The sequence below is a fragment of the Pituophis catenifer genome, unplaced genomic scaffold (assembly GCF_029215685.1).
Source record: "Pituophis catenifer annectens isolate HBS135680 unplaced genomic scaffold, rPitCat1.0.hap2 SCAF_3, whole genome shotgun sequence".
Taxonomy (NCBI): Eukaryota; Metazoa; Chordata; class Lepidosauria; order Squamata; family Colubridae; genus Pituophis; species Pituophis catenifer.
The window spans coordinates 73,552,288-73,574,861 of NW_027256883.1; the positions used below are offsets into that span (position 1 = coordinate 73,552,288).

At 43.1% G+C, this 22,574-nt stretch overlaps 1 protein-coding gene across 1 annotated transcript; it reads left to right on the top strand.

Moving 5' to 3' along the window:
• Positions 1-532: 532 nt before the first annotated feature.
• FOXQ1 (forkhead box Q1) lies at positions 533-1,684 on the top strand. Its single transcript, XM_070942546.1, has one exon. The coding sequence runs from the start codon at positions 533-535 to the stop codon at positions 1,682-1,684; it is 1,152 nt and encodes a 383-aa protein (XP_070798647.1).
• Positions 1,685-22,574: the final 20,890 nt, after the last annotated feature.

Consider the following 22,574-nt stretch of genomic DNA (forward strand, 5'->3'; position numbering starts at 1 on the left):
GCTGATTTTGCTTTCTAAGAAAGCGACCCGTCACTTGGCTAATGGAAAAACAGCACCGCACCTGAGACGCGTTTGGGAAAAAAAATCTTACACCCCTCTCGCCCGAAATATATATATATATATATATATATATATATATACACGGACAGCAACTTTTCTCTAAACTTTGGCCTTGGCTGGAATGAGCTGAGTTCGGATTCCTTTCGGGAGAGTTTGCAGAGGGAGGAAAAAGAAAGACCACCTGCTCAGCGTTTTGGAGCCACCACGCCCTACCTTTCCAGGGATCCCAAAACGGAGGTGATCTGATCCTCTATTCTTCTCCCCACCCCGTCCGCTCACTCCCATTCCGAGACTTTGACCAGGTATATAGACATGCACCCCAACTGTTGATCTCGTCTCCCGGGGAATCGAAGCCCTAAAGTCGGCAGAACCACCAAGCCGGCTCCCCCCGAAGGAAGGAGGCAGGCAGGCACAACCTGGGAATTGGGGGGCGGCTGGCCGGCAGAGGATCACCGAGCTGGGGGGCGCAACCATGAAGCTGGAGATCTTTGCTCCCCGATACGAGGACAAGCTCAGCGGCCACAGCGGCAGCGACCAGGAAGGCGGAGGCGAAGCTTCCCCGCGGATAGCCGAGAGCGAGCTGGGTTCCGACGGGGATTGCGCGGCTCTCAGTCCGGCCAGTGGTTGCGGGGCTTCTCCCCGGCAGAGCACCGAGCCTTCGCCTTCCCCGGGAGGCGAGTGTAAAGCGGCGTCGGGGCTGTCCGGAAAGCCTTACACGCGCCGTCCGAAGCCTCCCTACTCTTACATCGCTTTGATCGCCATGGCCATCCGGGATTCGGCCGGGGGGCGCTTGACCCTGGCGGAGATCAATGAGTACCTGATGGGCCGCTTCCCTTTCTTTCGCGGCGCCTATACGGGCTGGCGCAACTCGGTGCGTCACAACCTGTCGCTCAACGACTGTTTCGTCAAAGTGCTGCGAGACCCGGCTCGGCCGTGGGGCAAGGACAACTACTGGATGCTCAACCCCAACTCCGAGTACACTTTCGCCGACGGCGTCTTCCGCAGGAGGAGGAAGCGGCTCAGCCGTCCGGGGCTCACTTCGGCCCCCGGGGGCTCCCCTTCGGCTCAGCCGTCCCCCGCGCCCGATTCTTCCCCGAGTGCCGATCGGAAGACCCCCACGGGGGAATCGGGCGTGGGAGCCGTCGGGGGCGCCGCTGTGAAATTCTCCAGCCCCTTCGCCATCGAGAGCATCCTGAGCCGACCGTTCCAGCCTTCCGAACAGCAGCCGCGGCCCCCCGCGAGGCCGGTGGGAGAACGGGCGGTGGCGTGGGCCGCCCCCGCGAGTTATTCCCGGCTCCTCGCTCATCCGTCCGTCTCTTACGGCATCGTCCCTGCTTTCCCACTGGCGGCGGCTTCGGCCGTTTACCATTACGGCCTCCCCGATCCTCTGCTGCTAGAGTCCTCCAAGGGGAAGGCTTTGAGCGCCCGCGATCCGCACCAGCCTTTCCACGCGAGACCCTCGTCGTCCTTCTCCTCTCCCCGGCTTTCTTCGGCGCAGCTGCAAACGCTGAGCGTTTCTCAGCTCTACTGCCCCCTCCGGCTGCCCAGCTCATTGCAGCAGGTGGCGGCCAGTCATCACAACACCTACAGGCCTTATCATACATCAGAGACGCTATCGGTGTAACGATCGAACGGTCTAAAGAACCCCCGTGAAAGGCTGGGGTAACGTGGGGACAGACGGGAAGTGTCTCTCGATGCACTTTTTTTTTTAAATGAAAAAAAACCAGACTCAGTAGAAAGACTGTGCCTTAAAAACGCCGTTTTTTCTCCTCCAGTCCAAAACCAAAAAAGCTGTTCAGATACATATATAAATTAAAGGTTGGACTCTTAAAATGGACAGCAGAGCTTCTTTCTGATTGGCTGAAAGGAAACCGTTTCCTGCCTATGATTGGTTGGTTGATGTTTGGTGGGGGCATCCATCAGGCTGCAGATGCCCTGCTTCTTAAAGGGAATCTGGAGAGGTGCATCGGAGGCTGGGAAGCTTTTCTCCGTGGTTGTAAATAAAGCTTATACTGATCCTGAAGTAAGTCCGATCGAATTAATTTGGGCTGTTCATAGCATTGAAGCCAACCTAAATAAGGATGCTCACATTTATTAAGGGTGATCCTGAATCCTGAACGACAGGTATGGATGCTATCAAAGGGTAAGATATTTTGGCCAGTGAAAAACTGAAACTGCAAAAGCCTTGACTGCATTAAGTCAGGTATAAATTACCTGACTTAATTCCCATGGGTCATGTCTGGGGCACATGGGATTTAAAATCCAAATATCTGGAATGTGCCAGGTTTCCAGTCTTGGGTAACTTGAATCAAAGCTGAGTCCTATGCACCCTTTAGCTTGGAGCAAACCTCAGGGAACGGAAATCTTACCCTAAACTCCCAGAGCAGCTTTAGACCAGGATTAGCACCTGGACATGCATTGCTTAGTAATTGTCTGTAAGCATGTTTCAGCTCCTTAAGTGGTGGCCTGGGGAGAGGAGAGCCTAATGGCAGTGCAGCTGGGAGAAAGTGAGACCGCTTTGAAAAAGTGAGGTCACTTTGAAACATGCCTATGCAGTGGAAGCAAGGCCAATCAACTTGAGCAGCCCTGATATTTTGGCCATTGGGAGATCATCAAAGGTCATGCCAGGCAGTATCTTTCCAGCAAGGAAACTCCTGTCATGCTGGACTGAGGTGCTAGCTTGCAGAAAAACAAGTGTTAGAGGAGGGAGCAGTATGGCACATACACACACAGCCAAGGAATTGAGTTGGCCACCTTGGTGCCAACAGGTGTAATGAGCCCTGGCCAGACTTCAGCCTAAAAAGGGTGGGGGGGAGTAACCATGGTTGCAGTCTTTTTGAGGATTGGCATGTAATCTACAACAGCCAGTCCCAGTGCAGACTGCCTAGGATTGCCACTAGATGTCAGCCAAGTAGATGCAGAACATTCTATGTCTTTGCTGCCATCTATTAGACTTCCAGAGTTCTGCATAGCGTTAATACAAATGCAACTAACTGGGATAGCTTTCCCTTCCCTGTTCAAGAACTCCAGGTACCAGCAAGTTCCTTTCTCTTGAATATAAGCACTAGCTCTTTAAATGTGACTAATGTGGGGGCAGGAGGGGAGAGAATATTTGCCTTGGAGCCCAGACAGCTGGAAAGGAGTGATTTTATGGATGTCAGTCTACTGAATTTCATCACATGTATTCTGGAGTAAACTCTGCTCTAGTACTGCAATCTCAAGCTGATTTATAGCAAGCTCTAGGCAGAGGAGTAACTGGATAAGAATCATGACTTTAGACACTGAATTAATGGAATCAGGGTTTTGTTTAAGAATGCTTTGTTGGCATATCACTTTTGGACTGAACAGGAAAAATGCCAAGTTTTCAAAAACACTGAACGTTGGGTTCTTGTTGCACATACCTCTCTCTACGAACGGTAGGGATTAAGTTATTTATAACCTGCAAAATTCCGATGTTTAAACAAATGCAGGCTATCTTTTTCTCATTTTTTTAAATTTGAATGCAAATATAGATATATTTTTAAAAAATATGATTCCCCACCCCATTGATGTGAGCTTGTTTGCTAAACCTAGTTCATTGGCCTTTCCCTTCACTCCCACCCATGAAACTGATGCTTTGTTGGTTATATCCTGATAACCAACCGGGGTTATCAGATGGGGTCCAAAGCAAAAGAGGGAAGGCCCAAGTAGGAACAATCAAATGTGTTGCCCTGAAAAGGGAGGATACTTTCAGAAACTGCCTGTCGCAAACTGTGTGTGTATGTCCGCATGGGTTCATGAAAATCTTGATCAAGATAATTTTCTAATAAAAGATGATTTTTTTAAAAAAAACTCTTGAATTTGGAATTGCCTGTGTTTATTCCAAGGGACACTGTTTTCAAAGAAGGCAGGACCTGAAGAAATGAAGCTGGGGAAGAGACAGAATGAAGAGGGCAAAAATGATTCTGCACCTGTATATAAATGACATCCATACAAGATTTGGGAGGAGGCTCCTTGAAACTAACCAGGAACACTGTCTAAAGAAAATTGGCTGTTACTCTTCCATTTCTTTCACTTGGAAATAAGTGGAACAATATAATTTAATAGAACTCACCAAGCCAGTTAGCATAGGGCTGAAGTACAATGCCTATGATAGCACAAACCCCATTGGAATCACTGGGTTCCCAATCCTGTGATCTCTGATTTGGGAATATTCAGTGAAAGTGCCTTCTAAATAGATTGCTCTCTGAGTACGTTTTGTCTATAAGTTAACATTTTTTTTATAAAAATCAAGAGGGGGAGAGAGACCTGAATCATGAGAATAAAAAAAAGATTTCCTCTCCCCTTATCCAAGTTTGGTCTTGTACTATTAAGAATACATCCCTTAGTACTACTACAGGCATGGAAAAATCTATATTCCTCTTTGGATTGCTGAATTACAACTTCCATCCAGCATCCTTCAACACTGGCTGTGCTATCTGGGACAGCAGAGAGTTTTAAATTCTGTATTCTTATCTAGTAAAGTTCCTCACCCTGATTGTAGAGAAGCCCCAGAAGGAACAAAAGAACAGATCTTATCTTAATCTTCTACAGATGCCAAAATCAAATTTTGGGGTGGTTAGAGCAATGACAAGGCCCCATTAATTTTAAAAAATAATGGGTTGGGAAAGGTTTAAGAATCATACCGGTTGTGTTTCTGCCTCCCAGTAATAATGGAAAGCAGAAGGGATGGAAGGCAGTACTTTGCTGCACACTTGGGATTCTCTCCCTTTTAATCAATGCTAATTAATCTGCAGCTTTGATTGGGAAATGTTTTTGTTAAAGGCAAAAGGCCACCACATTTTCTCTGGCACATTGTTAATTTGAACTATGCTTTGAACTACCATTCCCACAACCCATTGCTATGAGATTGCTGGCTGAGGGCTGATGTGAGTTGAAGTCCAACACATCTGGAGGGCAGCAGGTAGCTTCCCAGCCAATCTGTCCCCTTCGTCTAGTGCCTTGCAAATCTCACAGAGCAGGTGGGAGGGGGGCTGGGCTGTTGGTCTTGGCGCTTCCAAACATTTTTTCTGAATAGGAAATTTGCAATCTGAACTTTTTCAGCAACTGCCCTCATTCAACACCAGCAATCAGAACCTCGAAAGAGAAACAGGATGCTCTAAGCTTGCTTAAGGCTTTGAATTAAAAAGTGACACTGCGCTTAATGGGACTTGCTGTAGCAGTGGACGAAAGGGAGAGAAAGCGTCTTGCAAGGAACAATCCTGGTTAAAAACTCAATCCTCTCACTACCTTCCAGATTCCTCTGAAAGGTTGTCGGAGGACAGTTTGAACAAATTAAAAGGGGGGAAAAAACTATTTGTCTTTGCAAGAATGCAGTTGAGGCAGCAGGGCAAGTACCTAAAACACGGAATGCTTTTCCTGCTTCACCTAAGTCTAAATTTAGAAAAACCTAACTGACCGATTCTCAGATGGAAGTAAAACCTATTATGGTGCCCAAGGAGAAAGAAGAAATTGGTCACATTCCTTTTTTACTTCCCTGCTATAAATTTCAGTTCTCAATGGAATTATTTTGCAACTGCCTTGAGAAATACTTTTTTAAAAAAGGGATTTGGGCTAAGACCACCCACACACACACAATATACAAGACTGTTAAGCTCAACAACACGTACTTTTTAGTGGACTTGAGTTATTGCCTGGACCCATTATTTTATCAGTTCCTCCACTTTGAAACTACATTGTTATGAGCTTTGGGGAATCCCTATTTTACAAACGACTTTGTTGATTAAATCTGAGCAGGAATTGATGAAGTTAACTGAAGCTCTGAAAGGGGAGAGCAATGGTGCAAACTCTCCCAATACTCAAAAAGCCTTGTCTACTTTCATTTCCTGATTTCCCAAGCTAAATCTTAGTCTTGAGTTCTTTGGATGAAGCAAGAAGGCACTCCTCAAATTAAGCTCCTTTGAAAATAAGTGGATTTTTAACAAAGATAGCAGTGCAAAGTGTCATCAGACTTGAAAAGTGTTGTCACCAATTTATTTTCTTCTCTTCAGATCTGACCCAATAAACAGCAAGCAACTGAAGTTTAACTGGAAAGCTAGTTAGGAATCTTGCCAGCTTGTTGAATTTATATGCTGCCTTTATCCAGGAGTACATGATGGTTTACATGCATGCTACTCCTGGTCAGGTAAAATAGACTGGGATGAGACTGGGAAATTGTCTTGCTGAGAGGAATTTGAACCTGGGCCTCCCAGTTCAAAACCACTACCTTGCCATCCCGCTGATATAATTCCCATTATTCAGAGCTGAGTTTTATTTCTTTTAACATAAGCATTTGCAAGTAACAATTTTGCTCAGCTAAAAGTCTATGGAGATTTTCAGTCTTCCAGGTCATGGCTGCCCAAAGGTGCTTTTTTAGGAGGCAACTGGACTTTCTGGTTTTTCTTTGAAGAGGTTTGGCTTCACATCCAAGAATGGATGAGAAGCATGAACGGATTTCCAGAAAAATTGCAGACTACACTACAGGAACCATTTGCACTACTCAGGTGTGACCCCTGAGGACACAGATAACCCTCCAAGTGCTTCAAGGACCCTCCAAAAGGATGCAAATGACCAGCTGTTTGCAAGGAATATAAATCTTTCCATTCCCCACCATCCAGTCAGAGCTGAAAAAGGTTCTTGGATGAGAAGCGAGACATCTTCAAAGAAAAAAATAAGGAAGTCCAGTTGCCTCCTGAAAAAGCACCTTTGGGACAATTTTGCTCAGCAGCTCCTGATTTCTCCTAACCCCCCCCCCCCATCCCACCCCAGCAAGTAACTTCAGAGTTCTAAAATGCTTTTCTTTGTAAATCCATGCAAATTAAAAGTGACTCAAGAAGCCCCATTCCCTGCATTCCTCAGGAACTCCATTGGCACTCTTGCCCCTCCCTATTTAACAGACTGATTTTAAGTTTGTAACCAGAAATGGGGACGGAACTCGTACCTCGCGCTAAACCGAACAATACGACGCCCGCAAAAGGCAACCCGGGAGAATTTAATCTCTTTAAAGTTGGGGAAACGCTCGATCGCTTGGTACGCTACTTCGGGTGGGAGGATTCCCTCCCTCCACACACACACACAATGGAAAACGGTGAATGGGTCAGCCGTTTGCACGAGAGCTAAATTCAAGCCACGGAGCATCTCCACGAGAGCTCTTGGGGAAATTCCAGGCCCAGAGTTGAAATTGATGCGCTTCTTCCCTTGGGAATTTTTTCAGCCTGCTCGGTTTGACTGACGTCTTTTTTCCATTCCGCAGTTTGCGCAATTTCAGCAGGTGCGAAACGAATTCCTCATCCCCTTCCCCCCCAAGGATGTCTTCAGACTAAGGTCAAAAAAGTCAAAATGGCGCTCGTGACGGTGCAATCTAAACTGTGGGACCCGGCATCTTTTCTTTTTTTTTAACCATAACCAATACATTCCCCCCACACACACACACACACACAATTCTCTCTCTCCCGCGGCCACCCCCACAACTTTGCAAATTACCACTTAAATTTGCAAAAATTTCAAAGCAGGGCGTAGAGACGGATCCTGCCTGGATTCTGTCTTTTAAGAGTCTTCCTCGGGACGTCCCACAAAAAAAGACGTTCGTGACACCTCAAAGGACACCTTCGCTCTTAATCTAGATCAGGGGTCTCCAACCTTGGCAACTTTAAGATTTATGGACTTCAACTCCCAAAATTCCTAATCCGGCGAAGCTGAGGAATTCTGGGAGTTGAAGTCCACAAGTCTTAAAAGTTGCCAAGGTTGGAGACCCCTGGTCTAGAGCATCCTCTTTAAAAAAAATAAAATAAACCAGAGTAATTGATTTGATGGTTGCCCGGCTTTAACGCGGTTCGATTCCAGAAAAAGGTTTTTTAAAAGCCGGTTAGAGTTTTAGACGCTTATAAAACAGCCTCCTAACCCTCATTAGCCCTCTCTTACAATCATATCCATGCACTTGCCAGTGGTCATCTTACTTAAGATGGACATCTTCTAGATTGTCCACGATACTCACATCCCCAGTGACCAGCTCATTCATGTTTCTGCAGAAAAGTTGCCGGAATCTAAACAGATATTTAAGACAGATATTTAATAAATGATGTTTTACCAATAAAGGAGAATATTTGTAGCTCAGGATTGAAAGGAGGGGTCTCTGGTGCTCTCTGAGCTTGCTTGTTTTCTTGCAGATGTTTCATTATCCAAACTAGATAACATTAGTGCTAGTAAGAATTTACTTATTCCTTATTAGTTCTGAAGATGTTACCTAGCTTAGGTAATGAAACTCCTGCAAGAAAACCAGCAAGCTCGGAGAGCACCAAGGACCCTTCAAATGATATTTTCTTGCATGGAAAATTCTGATCTTCACCTCTCTGCAAATGTGCTTTGACAACCCCTATAAGATTGTGACAATCTTGGCTAGGTTCCGAATCTTCACTCCCTACTCCCAAATTTCCAGTTTCCTAGTGACCTTCCATGCCTTCATCTTTTTCTCCTGTCTTCCAAATACATGGACTCTTGTTCCCATCGTCCTGAATCATTAAGCACAAAGTCCATTGCTGGCTGGCAATTCTGGCAATCGAAAGCCAACACATGGCATCAGGTTGGGTGTCTGCTGGCAGAAACTAAAAAAGCACAAAAGCGCCATTTGTGCCATGTGAGGCTTCCATGTTTTCACCCAAGGGTCCTTATTTAATATTGGGGGCTATTAAATGTCACAACTCTAAACTACTGAATTAGCGCAAACAGCCACAATTTCTTACATTTTTTCTAGTTCTCCAATATTGTTGCCTACTCTTTCAAAGCAAAACATCAATTCAGATGGGCAAAACTGCAGCACTTTTATTTCCTTATTTTTTAAAAGGCATAAGAAAAGTTTCAATTAAAAATTCAAATTTAATTTGACTACCTGGTGCCAAATTCACCGATATGGATTTTTTGAAAAGAAGTGATCCATTGGATCAAAAATTATTTAAGTAGGATTCCAGACACAGGCTTCCTTGGGTCCAGCTGGTTATCATCCTTAAGCCTTTGACCACAGCTTCCATCATCCATGACCACAACAGCCAATGATGTCACCAGGCCAGGAGAGATAGACAAGGGAATCAGTTTTAGGGTGCACCCTTAAGTTAAGTCCAGAAGTAAGCTGAATTTTCCTTTGGGTAATTTAGTGGGTCTGGATCATTGACGTCGATGCTCATTGATATCAGCAACATTTTGTGTGTGTGAGAGAGAGAAAGAGAGACAGAGACAGACAGAGAGACAGATAGAGAGACAGAGAGATATAGAGAGACAGAGAGACGCAGAGAGAGAGACAGAGAGACACACAGAGAGAGAGACAGACAGAGAGATAAAGAGACAGAGAGACAGAGAGAGACAGACAGAGGCAGAGAGAAGCAGAGAGAGAGACAGACACAGAGAGACAGACAGAGAGAGAGACACACACAGAGACAGAGAGAGAGAGACACACACAGAGAGAGACAGAGAGACACAGAGAGAGAGACAGAGAAACACACACACACAGAGAGAGAGAGGGAGGGAGAGGGAGAGAGAGAGAGAGAAGCCTTAGGATTGTTGAGTACGAGGGTGTAAGTGAAACTGGAAAATGTTCATGTTCACAGTGACATCTATGCATTACTTTCAAGAACTAGGTGCTTATGATAATAAACACCACTTACTTTTAATCCAACCATGTGGTCAGATTGGCTTCTGAGGACCTGGACAGGATTTGAGCCCTGCTTGGATGAAATTTTTGGCAGGCACGGTGATCTTAAAATAGGTTTCATATATGTTTATTGGCCTGGTTTGCACTTCAGGCTGATTAATCATGAATTAACTACAGTGGCTGAGCTAAGCCAAGAGCCAACAGTCAAGCTATATGGTGGCTTTGCTGTCTCTTCTGAATCTCTGGAGCAAATCTGATGCGGCTGCCTAAATGGACATCAGAGTGACTCCTGCTCAGCTCCTGTTCTTCATCCAAAGTAATTCCAACCCAGTTCACTGAACTGGGAAACTACTAAGGAAATTATATCAGCTGTGCAACTGGTTTGAAATTTTAAGGCTAAATAGAAGATTGGGAAAAGCACATTCCTCCTCCTTTCCAGCTATAAATCCCCTAAAAACAGTATATAAATTAACCAGTCTGAATGCATAAGTATTGATATTATTACAGTATATGTTATGGGCTCTGAGAATTTTACAATTGATTCTTTATGATTCACATTGATAACAATTGTAACATCCAGGCCTAGCGTTAACCTGGATATGATTGATAGACTGAACTGCTATTGTATTGGTTTTATATGTTTTGATGTTGTTGTTTTAGTCTGGACTGCTTGTTTTTGTGGGTTTTACTCTTTTTATGGATTTGTAAGCCAGCAGAGTCTGAAAGACAGGACAGCCATATTAAAGTAACTACTATAAATTAAATTTTAAAGAGCATGTGACAGCATTTTCTCTCCCATTTGTATACTTATAAATAAAATTACTACTACTATTATTATCAGAGGACAGAGCATCCAGGTTATCTAATATTGTCCAGCAGGAAACTCAGAAGAGAAGGAAGGAAGGAAGGAAGGAAGGAAGGAAGGAAGGAAGGAAGGAAGAAAGGAAGGAAGGACTTCCTCTAAGTAGCACTCAGATCCACATAACTTAACTGGCAAGGTAAATCCATGTACTTTTCTTGGTAATAAAAAAGGATAGTTTACTATTGTCCTCTTTCATAATACCTTTTGACCTTCCAAGCCAGGGAGAGGTAAATAGCACATGAACTTAATTGTGTTGAAAGGTTCCTAGTTTCCTCTTCATATCCTGGAGACTGCTGGGACAGTTGAACCAATTCATCCTGCAGCCACTATCTTGAAATAAACTTCCAAATCTGAAAGAATGGAAGAGTGGCTTAGGAAAGTGATGCCATCAAGCAAAAACTTGGGGGGGGGATAGTTCAGGGCAGTGTTTCTCAACCTTGGCAACTTTAAGATGTGTGGACTTCAGTTCCCAGAATTCAGTATACTGGCTGGGGAATTCTGGGAATTGAAGCCCACATATCTTAAAGTTCCCAAGGTTGAGAAAGACACTGGTTTAAAGGTCCAAAATGCAATAGGAAATGTAGCAAGAGAAAGTACGGAATTAAAGGGGAAGTTGTTTATAAAATATGCCTTGGAAAAGCATGCTGGCCAGGGAATTGTGGGAGCTGACATCCACACATTTTTTTAAAAAAAAATCCTCTTGCATTTATTTAAATCATGTTTTCCATTTCCATAGGGGATATAACTCTCTATTGCCTCATACATTGCATTATGTGGGCTACGCTGTAGCTGTGTTTGCAGAACATGCTTAATCGGATTGGATAAAGACTTAATCACCAGCTGCCTAATCTACTAAACTTGGTTAACTTTAATCTTGGTTCTTTTTTCCTTTCGATCTGTAAATACGGCCACCAAGATAAATCCAATCCCTGCTTCTGCAATTGTTGTCTGGATTTTGTGACCTTCTGATAAGCAAAGTCAATGGGGAAGCCAAATTCACTTGACAATCGTGTTATTAACTTAACAACTGCAGTGATTCACTTAACTGTGGCAAGAAAGGTCATAAAAGGGGCAAGATTCACTTAACAAATGTCTCGCATAAGAACAGACGTTTTGGACTCATTTATGGTCGTAAGTCGTGGACTATCTGTATTGTGAATTCACCTAGATTACATTCATAGTGTATTGAAGAGTAGCTAATATTGAACCAAAGCATTATTTTTTATAAGAACCCAACAACATTTTTTTTAAAAAAAAAAATGTTCCGAAAAGGCACCATAAGCAATCTTGGGGTTTCCTCCCTTCCCTCAACCCCCCTGATGAAATAATTCTTTAAAACAATATTTGAGAAGCAGGAATCTTTAGTGAGTGAGTAGAGCTGTCAGGTCTACAAGCCATTGGATTATTCAGAAGCAACTCTAGGCCTGCCATCCATTGTGTATTTAACAGCACATGCTCGGAACAGGCTGAGGTTGTAATCTCAGCTGCCTGACAAGAATTTGTGTAATAAAACATAGGCTTAGGAATATATATTGGTTACATTCAGACTTTTATTTTATTTTTGGTCTATGCATATATTGAAACATGCTTGGGGAATACCTTAAAATAACAGTTTGGCTGTTATATTCAATAAGTAATGCTGCCAGAACTTGGTGATATGTCAAACTAAAGAGTACAGTGCAGGGGTGAAATCCACTTACCTTTGCTACCGGTTTGCAAATGGGAGCGTGCGTGGCACCTCTGTGCATGCGCAGGACCTTCTGAGCATGGCAAAGCGTCAAAAATGGGATGTGATGACGTCTGGGCGGGTGGGCGGAGCCTCCTGCCGCCAGCGCTACTGGTTCACCCAAGCTGGATAGAACCGGCTGCATTTCACCACTGATACGGTGTGTCCCTTTGGAGAAATATATTGACTGGAAATATATTGACTGGAACAAGCAACACTTACAAGTAGTCCTTGACCACTGGTGGGTTGCTCCAGGTTCGCACCGGTTCGCAAGAACCGGTAGTAAAAATTTATAGTAGTTTGGAGAACCAGTAATAACATTGGCTGGCCACCCTGCCGAACCAGCTCGGTCCCCAGCTCGGTCACCGCTCACTTACCCCGCCTACCTCATCAGAGGCTTTTCTCTTTTTTTTACTTTTAAAAGCATTTTTTCTACAATCTCTTCGGCCGAAGAGATTGTAGGAAAAAAATGCCTTTAAAAGCCTCTGGCGATCCCAGCTGAGTTGCCTGATCGTCAGAGGCTTCTAAAAGCAGGTTAAGGTTGTAAAAAAAATGCTTTTAAAAGTAAAAAAAAAAAAAGGTTGGCCATGCCCACCCAGTCACATTACCTCCCCACCAAGCCACACCCACAAAATAAGCCACGCCCACAGAACCGGTAGTAAAAAAATTTAGAACCCACCCCTGTCCTTGACGTATGAGCACGATAGAGCTCAAAATTTGTTACTAAGCGAGGCAAATGTTAAATGCATTTTGTACCATTTAGCAACCTTTCTTGCCAGAGTTGTTAAGTGAATCACTGCAATTGTTAAGTTAGTAATCTGGTTGTTGAGTGGATCTGGCTTCCTCGTTGACTTCAGTTGTCGGAGGGTTGGAAAAGATGATCGCATGACCCTGGGACACGGCAACCGTCATAAATATGAGTCAGTTGCCATTTTGATCACATGACTACGGGGATGCTACAATGGTGGTACATGTGAAAAATGGTCATAAATCACTTTTTTCAGTCCCGTTGTAACTTTGCATGGTCACTAAATGAACTGTTGTAAGTCAAAGACTACCTGTATTTTTTTTAAAAAAAATCATTTACAAGTTAACCTGTAATAAAACATGATAAACAACAAGTATATGTCAGGGGTGGGTTGCCCCCGGTTCACACTGGTTCTATAGAACAGGTAGTAAAACTGGCAGGAGGCTCCGCCTACCGACCCCAACGTCATCAGAACGCTTCTGCACATGCGCAGAAGAGCGCTTGTGTGCGCGCGGCCCCATTACAAACCGGTAGTAAAGGTAAGTAGAACCCACCCCTGGTGTGTGTAAATACTAAATGAAAGAGACAAATAAATTAATAGGAAAGTGTAGACCAAACAGCAATTGTTTGGTTGTTGTCTATTCTGGTATTTGATCCTTGACATTATTTTATATCATCTTCATAGTGAGTTCTTCCAAAATTGCTGGAGCATGATAGTTTTTGCAGCTGTAAGAAAAATGGGGGCCACATCTCAATAACCATGTCAACTTTCAGGTCTCCTTGGGATATCTTCCATAGTGGGGAAAACGTTTTGGTAATAAAATATGTCACAGTTTTTTCCATCCAATTTCTCAGAAAAAAACATCTGTTTCTGTTTTCATGTGGTGTGTTATTATTAAATGTGGAGCTTGAAGGCTAAGAATTACTATCTCTTTGGTACACTGATACACAGTTCGTTCAAAAACAAATATCTTCAGAGTAACAAATAAACTCAGTATGCATCTTACAGTTCCTGAAATAAAACTGAAAGGATGCTTTTGTGCAAAGCGAATTAATGGCATCACATGACTGTCATATACAGTATATGAAAAATACAAGCATGTTTAATTGTATCCTGTCCAGCTAAGTAATGAAACCACAGTTTTAATGTGGTTTAAGTATAGTGTGGAAAGCTGTAATTATTTGTAATTATTTTAAGAGCTCCTTTGTTTACGTATTTATTGGGGTTAGAGTTCTATTTATGTTTCCCTGTTTCTCTAGGAGCTTAAAACAGTTTATATTTTTATCCAGACACAAACAACCCTGTGAGGTAGTCTTACTGAAAAACGTGATAGGCCAAAGTCAGTTAGTGAATTTGAACCCACATCTTCCTGGTCCTAAACTATTTTCTGGTGTTAACATGACTCTATCGTGATTGCTGTTTTAAACATGTTGCTCTTTCTGATTATGTGCCATTAAGTTGGTGTCAACCCTTAGCAATCACATACAGGTAGTCCTCGATTTACAATGGAATGGTCATTTAGTGACCATTCAAAGCAGTGGTGAAATCCTACACAGGTTGCCACCGGTTCGCTGCCCACACATGCGCAGTGTGCGCCAAACACATACTGTGTGCATGCATGTGCACGCATGCATAGCGCAGGCCAAATGGACGCTGTGTGTGTACGCATGCGCAGTGCACACCAAATGCACGGTTTGCACGGAAAAAGGAGGCTTAAGAAGGTAAGTAGAACAGCCAGGAGGGGAAACAGCTGTGCCGCGCAATTTGGATTTACTAGAAAGCAGGATTTCCTGCTTTCTAGTGAATATAAATCACGCAGCACAGCTGATTGTCGGAAATACCGGTTCAGACGAACTGGTAGATTTTTTTTACTACTGATTCGCCCAAAGCAGTAGCTTTTATTACTACCGATTCGTCCGAACCGGTGCGAACCGGTAGCATTTCACCCTGATTCAAAGCTGCAGCATCCCCATGGTCACGTGACCAAAATTTGGACAATTGGCGACTGACTCACATTTATGACGGTTGCAGTGATCTAGGGTCCTGTGATCCCCTTTTGCGACCTTCTGACAAGCAAAGTCAATGAGAATAATCAGATTCATTTAACAACCATGTTACTAACTTATGAACCACAGTGATTCACTTAACAATTCTGGCAGGAAAATTGGCAAAATGAGATAACAAATGTCTTGCTTAGCAACAGAAATTCTGGACTCAGTCGTGGTCATAAGTCGATGACTACCTGTATTCTCCAGGAAAATCTGTCTCAGATCCAAATCTTTTGGATGACATTGACTTTTTTCCTTTATGGTTCATCTTCAAGTAATTCTGTCCCCAAATCTATTTCCCCATATTGGTTTACACATCTGTGCAATACAGGTAGTCCTTGCTTAACAACCACTCTATTTAGTGGCCATTCAAAATTGCAGTGGCTCTGAAAGAGCAACTTTGTGACGAACCCTTGCACTTATGACTGTTGCAACATTCCCACAATCACACGATTGACATGTGGGCACATGTTCATTTATGACAGTCAGAGTGTCCCGGGGACATGTGATTGCCATTTGCACCCTTCGTAGCCACTTCTGACAAGCAGAATCAATGGAGAAGCTGGCAGTAAAATTGCAAGTCACAGTCACTTGACATCTTATTTGATGACCACAGATGAGTCACTTCATGTTCTGGAAGAAGTGGGGTTGTAAGCCCATCACATGTCTCACTTAAGAAGCATTTTGCTAAGTGACAGTTGCTAGTTCCAAGTGTGGTTGTTAAATGTAGAACATAGGACATAGAATAATAGAGTTGGAAGGAACCTTGGAGGTCTTCTAGTCCAACCTACTGCTCGAGCAGGAGATCCTATACTATTTCAGACAAATGGTTGTCCAGTCTGTTTTTGAAAGCCTCCAGTGATAAAACACCCACAACTTCTGAAGGCAAGCTTTCCATTGGTTAATTGCTCTCACAATTAGGAAATTTCACCTTAGTTCTAGGTTGCTTCTCTCCTCGGTTAGTTTCTAACCATTGTTTCTTGTCTTGCCTTTTTGTGCTGTGGAAAATAGTTTGACCCCTTCGTCTTCATAGGAATCCCTCAAATATTGGAACACTGCTATCATGTCACCCCAAAGTCTTCTTTTCATTAGACAACACATGCACAGTTCCTGTAACCATTGTTTGTATGTTTTAGCCTCCAGACCCCTATCACTTTTGTTGCTCTTCTCTGCACTCTTTCCAGAGTCTCAACATCTTTTTTGTATTATGGTGACCAGAACTGGATGCAGTATTCCAAGTGTGATCATCATAATTGTATGTGTCATAAATGTATCATACCATAATTGTACATACATATCATAAATGTATCAAATCCAGCGGTGAAATCCCCCCAGTTCTATCTGGCTCGCCGAACTGGTAGCGCTGGTGGCAGGAAGCTCCACCCACCCACCGGGACGTCATTACGTCCTGGTCTTTTACCATCTGCACATGCGCAGAAGGTTCTGCGCATGTGCAGAAGAGGTACTCCCATGCACTCCTTTTCCCGAACCGGTAGCGAAAGTAAGTGGATTTCAACACTGATCATATCATAGTTCTTTGGTGTCATTTTTTAAAAGAATTCATTATGGGCCTACAAGTATCGAAAAATGTAATGGCTTCTCTTTCAGAAACCAATGTTATGAGAAGTGATAACAGTGTAGTGTGTAGTTTGCATACCCCTTAGTTTCAATAACAAATAAGTCATGGGAAATCCATTAGCAGCTGGACCAGGGAAACCTTCAAGGTTCAAAGTGGATTATCTGACATCTTAGAAATTTTTTGTTTAAGATGCTTTTTGCACTTTCACAACTAGAAGGGGCAGAGAGCACTTTTCATCAGCAAGCAAGTCCACTTCCATAACAGTGGTGTGGACCTCTCCTTAAATCAATGGCAAGATGGTATCAAGTAATTGGGCTCTCCATTGAAAAACTACCCCTCGCACAGAGCAATCCTTGTGTGTGATACCTTATTGTCTAATTGTCTGCTGTAAGGATGAGACATGTTGTGTTTGCCTAGTATGCAGTGTCATATGGTGGTGATATTCAGTACATGTTCCCAAAAGAGACTAATTAAATTGCCGGCTAATGAGTCATAAGCATAAGTGGCAAGCTAGGATTGTCTTTATTACTTCTTTGATGAAGGGTCTCTCCCAAGTTATAACCAAACCAAACCAAAAAAAAAAAGACTTTCTCTGGAAGTCTGGGACAGCTGAAGCAATTTGTATAACTGATCCAGATTTTAGCAAGAAATGCAGATGCTTATAATTTCTATAAAACCGAGGCCTCTGCTGAGTAATTTCATTTAGTGGGATCATTGGATTGAAAGATGTCAGGCCTTTTTACACACCCACAAAAAAGTGCATTTCAAAAAGATGCAGAGATAAACCCAATACTATAGGAGCACATTTTATCCTCGAAGCTCGGCTCAACCCTTCACCCTCCACTAATCTGGAACCGATGGCAAGGGGGAAACCTCGGCCTGCATTTCACAAATGCATAACAAGGCCTTAATTTGGTTCCCTCCGAAATGCAAGATGACTAGCAAGATTTTAAAATGTATTGACAACTTATTTATGTATGGAGCAGGTACAGAATGCGTAGCTTTCAAGATGATGCCAAGCCACAAATTTGTTCAACCATGACTGTTGTTTCCCCAGAGCTGATGGGGATTTGAGCTCAATATCATCATCTGGACGACCTCCAGTTTTCCTCTGCTGATTTCGAAAATTGTTGTGTGTTTATAATAGATTAAATTATTTTCCTCAATGTATCTTCAGAGAAATACTCATGTTGGTTACTAAAACAAGGTTATAAATCAGTAGTGAAATCCAATTTTTTTTACTACCGATTCTGTGGGCGTGGCTTGGTGGGCATGGTGTAGCTTGGTGGGCGTAGCAGGGGAAGGATACTGCAAAATCTCCATTCCCACCCCACTCCTGGAGGAAGGATACTGCAAAATCTCTATTCTCATCCCACTCTGGGGCCAGCCAGAGGTGGTATTTGCCGGTTCTCCGAACTACTCAAAAAAAAATTTCACCTACCTTAGAAAGGATGGAAGGCTGAGTCAACCTTGAGCCTTGGAGAGATTCGAACCAGCAGAAATTGCAGGCAGCTGTGTTAATAACAGGGTGCACTAAACCCCTGTACTATCAAGGCTCTTGACTGGTAAATTTCTGTTACCAGTTCTCCAGAACCTGTCAGAACCTGCTGGATTTCACCCCTGATATAAATGTTATTATAGTCGTGGGTTAGTGAAAGAGCTGTTCTCCTCCTTCCCCTCTGCCCAATTTTGAGCAAATAAAAAAATGCAATTTTAAGACAATAAGATTACACATACCTGAGAATGAACCCAGGGATCACTATACAATAGCTGTCTGATTGATTGCACTTATAAATCGTTATTCCGTGGACATTCTGATCTTGACAGAATCCCCCCTGCTTTTCACAGCTTGTTTTAGTGTGTGATGGTGCCACTTTTGGCATTTGCTTCTTCCATCTGCTAAAACTGAACAGGCATTAGCTCAGCCTACTGACAAGCACAAACAAAACTATTTTCCACAGGTGTGTAGAAAATCAATGCAACACTGCAGCCTGCAGGTAATTCTAAAGATAACATATCATTTCTCTGTTTAAGAATAGGACCATAAGATAACTTTCCTACACCTCAATAAAGGAGGAAAGGATCTTGGTGCACGCTAAGGATGAATCAACTTTATTGTCGCATCAACAATTTGTGGATTGGAAAGCATTTCACCAGATGTCCATCAAACTTTACCTGATGAAAAGAATGAAGATGCTCAAAATATAAGCGGTTCATCTTTAAGAGTCTTCCTTCCCTTGGGTTTCATGGCAAAAGGCTAACACAACTCTGTCTCTTGAAACTTGAATAGGTGAAAACAGAATAAATAATGAGTAACAGAAAAGTCAAAACATTTTGTTCCTTGTTAGAAAAGCTTTTAAAATAAATCTACACTGAAATAATACAGTAGAGGCAGTGGAGAAATCAATAAACCTGACGAAGAGCACAAAGGACACAAAAATCCAATCCTGAAACTCCATCTAGGTCAACACTTTTTGGGGCAAGCACTGAACGGAGTTTCCAATTCCATTCAGATTTCCTTCCACAAATATCTTCAGGAAGGATGTAGCATGTTCATGTTCTAAGCGACAGATTTTGCCATATCTGAACCAGCCTGGGAATTCTTTATTTGTGTTGCACTTTCCAGGCCTAGTTCAAGATGTTGAACTATGCCCTAACCAGCCCTGAGGAATAACATATCTTAAGGGGAATTGTTTCTCATAGGGCTCCACCATTCTTATAAAACTTTCCACAATCAGCAATTTGCATATTAATGATAGCATAATAAGGGGGCCAATGGTTCAACGGTTAAAGATAATGAGCTTGTTCAAGAACTGAGCGCCGTGGAATGGGGTGAGCTCCCGTTCCTTGCCTGAGCTCCTGCCCATCTAGCAGTTCAAAAGCATGCAAATGCAAGTAGAGTAATAGGTACCATTTCAGTGGGAAGGCAACAGCATTCTGTGCACCTTTGGCTTATAGCCATGCCGGTCATGTGACCATGGAAATGCCTTCAGACAACCCTGACTCCCTTGGCTAGGAAAAACAAAGATAAGCACCGCCCCCTAAAGTCAGCCATGACTGAATAGGGGAAACCTTTACCTTCAATAGCACTTAGGACAAGGCAATCCACTCACCTGTCCATCTTCAGGAACTAGAATAGAGATACCACATCATTAGAGGCATCTCCAGAAGAGTTAGAAAAAGTCAAGATGGTGGCTGCAACTGTGCGATCGAAGCCACACCCTTTTTTACATGTGTAACACATGCTATGAACATAAAAAGATGATTCTGATCACATGATCATGGACACCATTGGACACCCCCACATTCACCCCTTTAAATCAGGGTAATTTTGTTTTAACAGTTGAAAGCTCCAAATCTTCAAGGATTCAATATCTTTAGAACAGTAGGCAAGCAATGGGGGAACTGGAGTCAGGTGTGAGTTTGCCAGAACAAAAGTTCTGCTATTTCTCCTTCTCTGTCCTTTGCTACTTCTGACATATTTTCCACATAGTATTAAGGGACAAAACACTCTGATTGGACATCTCAAGGTCTGCAGGAGACATTTATAAATAGATAAGAGTTGCCTGTTGACCTAAGGAAATAAAGTCTACTTTCATTACCCATCAGGCTGACGTCCATTTTGTTTTAGAAAACCGCTTTTCAAACTTGACAATTTTAAGATGTGTGGAACAGATGACAACTCCCAGAATTCCCAAGGTAGCATGCCGGTTAGGGTTAGGTAGACTTCGACTTACAATAGTTTGTTTAATGACTGAAGTTACAACGACCCTGAAAAAAATGACATGACCATTTTTCACACTTATGACCCTTGCAACATCCCCATGTTCACATGATTTACATTCGGATGCTTGACAACCAGTTAATATTTATGACGGTCGCAGTGTCCCGGGGTCATGGGATCCCCTTTTGCAACTTTCTGACAAGCAAAGCCGTTGTGGGAAGCAGTGATTCACTTAACAAAGTCGTAAAATGGTACAAACCTCACTTAACAAATGTCTCACTTAGCAACATAAATTTTGGGGTCAATTCTGGTCATAAGTCGAGAACTACAGTAAGTCGTAAGTCATACAGTTCTCATAAGTCGAGAACTACATTTCGTTGCATGGACCCATTGATTGTTCCAACCAGCTTGTCCAGTTATACCATGAAGTGCCAGGAACAAAAGTGTATTTTCAGCCAACTGAACTGAGTGTTTAATTACTATTCCTTCTCATTCTCAAATCCTAGGCTGAAGTGCTTAGAGAAACCTGAGGTTCATATTGCAAGGGATATTTCAAGTGTGACAGACTCCTGGTCTTGAAAACACTGGAAGCTCCAGGGGCAGGGGTGAGGCATAAAAATAGCAGCAACTTTGAGTCTCAGAAAGTTCACAGGACACTTTAAAAACAATGTTTTTAACCAGGCTTAAAGGGAGGCACAATTTTAGGAAATCCAAACAAACCTTGTCGCCTCCTGACCTCCAGATAGCCTCCTCAATAACAATGAAAGTGTCAGTGCTTTGTGGGTAGAACAAAGGCAACAAAAGCTAGTTGAAAAACTCTAATCTGCTCAGGCTCCCGTTTCAGCTACTTTTTAAATCCAGAAATTAGGGAAGCAACTCGGTTATATAAATTTATTAGCTTTGTTAAAAACTGGACACATCGGTAGGCCTATCCTACAACCTTTTGCAACTCCCTCAGGAATGAGCCATTTGAAACTTACAGGCCTATTTTTACCAAGTTATGTATATTTTTATTTAATCCATTTATATAGCCACTCATCTCATTTTCACAACTCTGGGTGGCTAACCATATGTTAAAAACCACAGAGAAAACATAAAATAATCTACGACACATGGAGTCTGCTGAAAACAATACTTCACATTCAAGCTACATGTTGGGGTCACTAAAGCAGAAGTGGGTTTCAGCAGGTTCTGACCAGTTCTGGAGAACCAGTAGTGGAAATTTTGTGTAGTTCGGAGAACCGGTAGTAAAATTTCTGACTGGCCCCACCCTCATCTATTCTCTGCCTTTCAAGTCTCAGCTGATTGGGAGGAAATGGGGATTTTGCAGTAACCTTCCCCTGGAGTGGGGTGGGAATGGAGATTTTACAGTATCCTTCCCCTGGAATAGGGTGGGAATGGAGATTTTACAGTATCCTTCCCCTGGAATAGGGTGGGAATGGAGATTTTACAGTATCCTTCCCCTGCCATGCCCACTAAGCCACATCCACCAAGCCATGCCACGCCCACCAAGCCACACCCACAGAACCGGTAGTAAAAAAATTTGAAACCCACCACTGCACTAACCCCCACCCCCCACCCCCCGCGTCCCAATGCCTTGGGAGAAGAACTTAGTCTTTCTAAAGACTAAGAGGGTGAGGGCCATTCAAATCTCAGGGGAAAGGTTGTTGCTATTTCGTGATTGGAACATAAAGCTATTGTTATGTGCTTCTGCTTTCTGAATGAATTGTTATTGTCATTGGCCTTGGCCTTTGATGTTCAATGGTCTGAGCAATATTGTGGAAAAGAATTAAATTAGCTTCCTCCAAACAGTTGCATTGGACTTTATGGGAATATAGTTTATGGGTGGATGACAGTGGTGGGTTGCTCCCGGCTCGGTCCGGTTCTATTGAACCGGTAGTAAAACAGGCGGGAGGCTCCACTCACCCACCACAACATCATCATGCGTGATCTGCATATGCGGTCCTGCTGTGAACTAGTAGTAAAGGTAAGTGGAACCCACCCCTGGTGGATGATGCATCTGATGGAACCCCAGATTGGAGAATGTTCCTCTGTTGTGTGTACATGTAGTTGCAATGCAGTTTTCCCCACCCTGGTGCCTTCCAAATATGCTGAACTGATCAAAAACACCAGTATCATCAAGACTGAAAATGGAGGCCTTCGGCTCC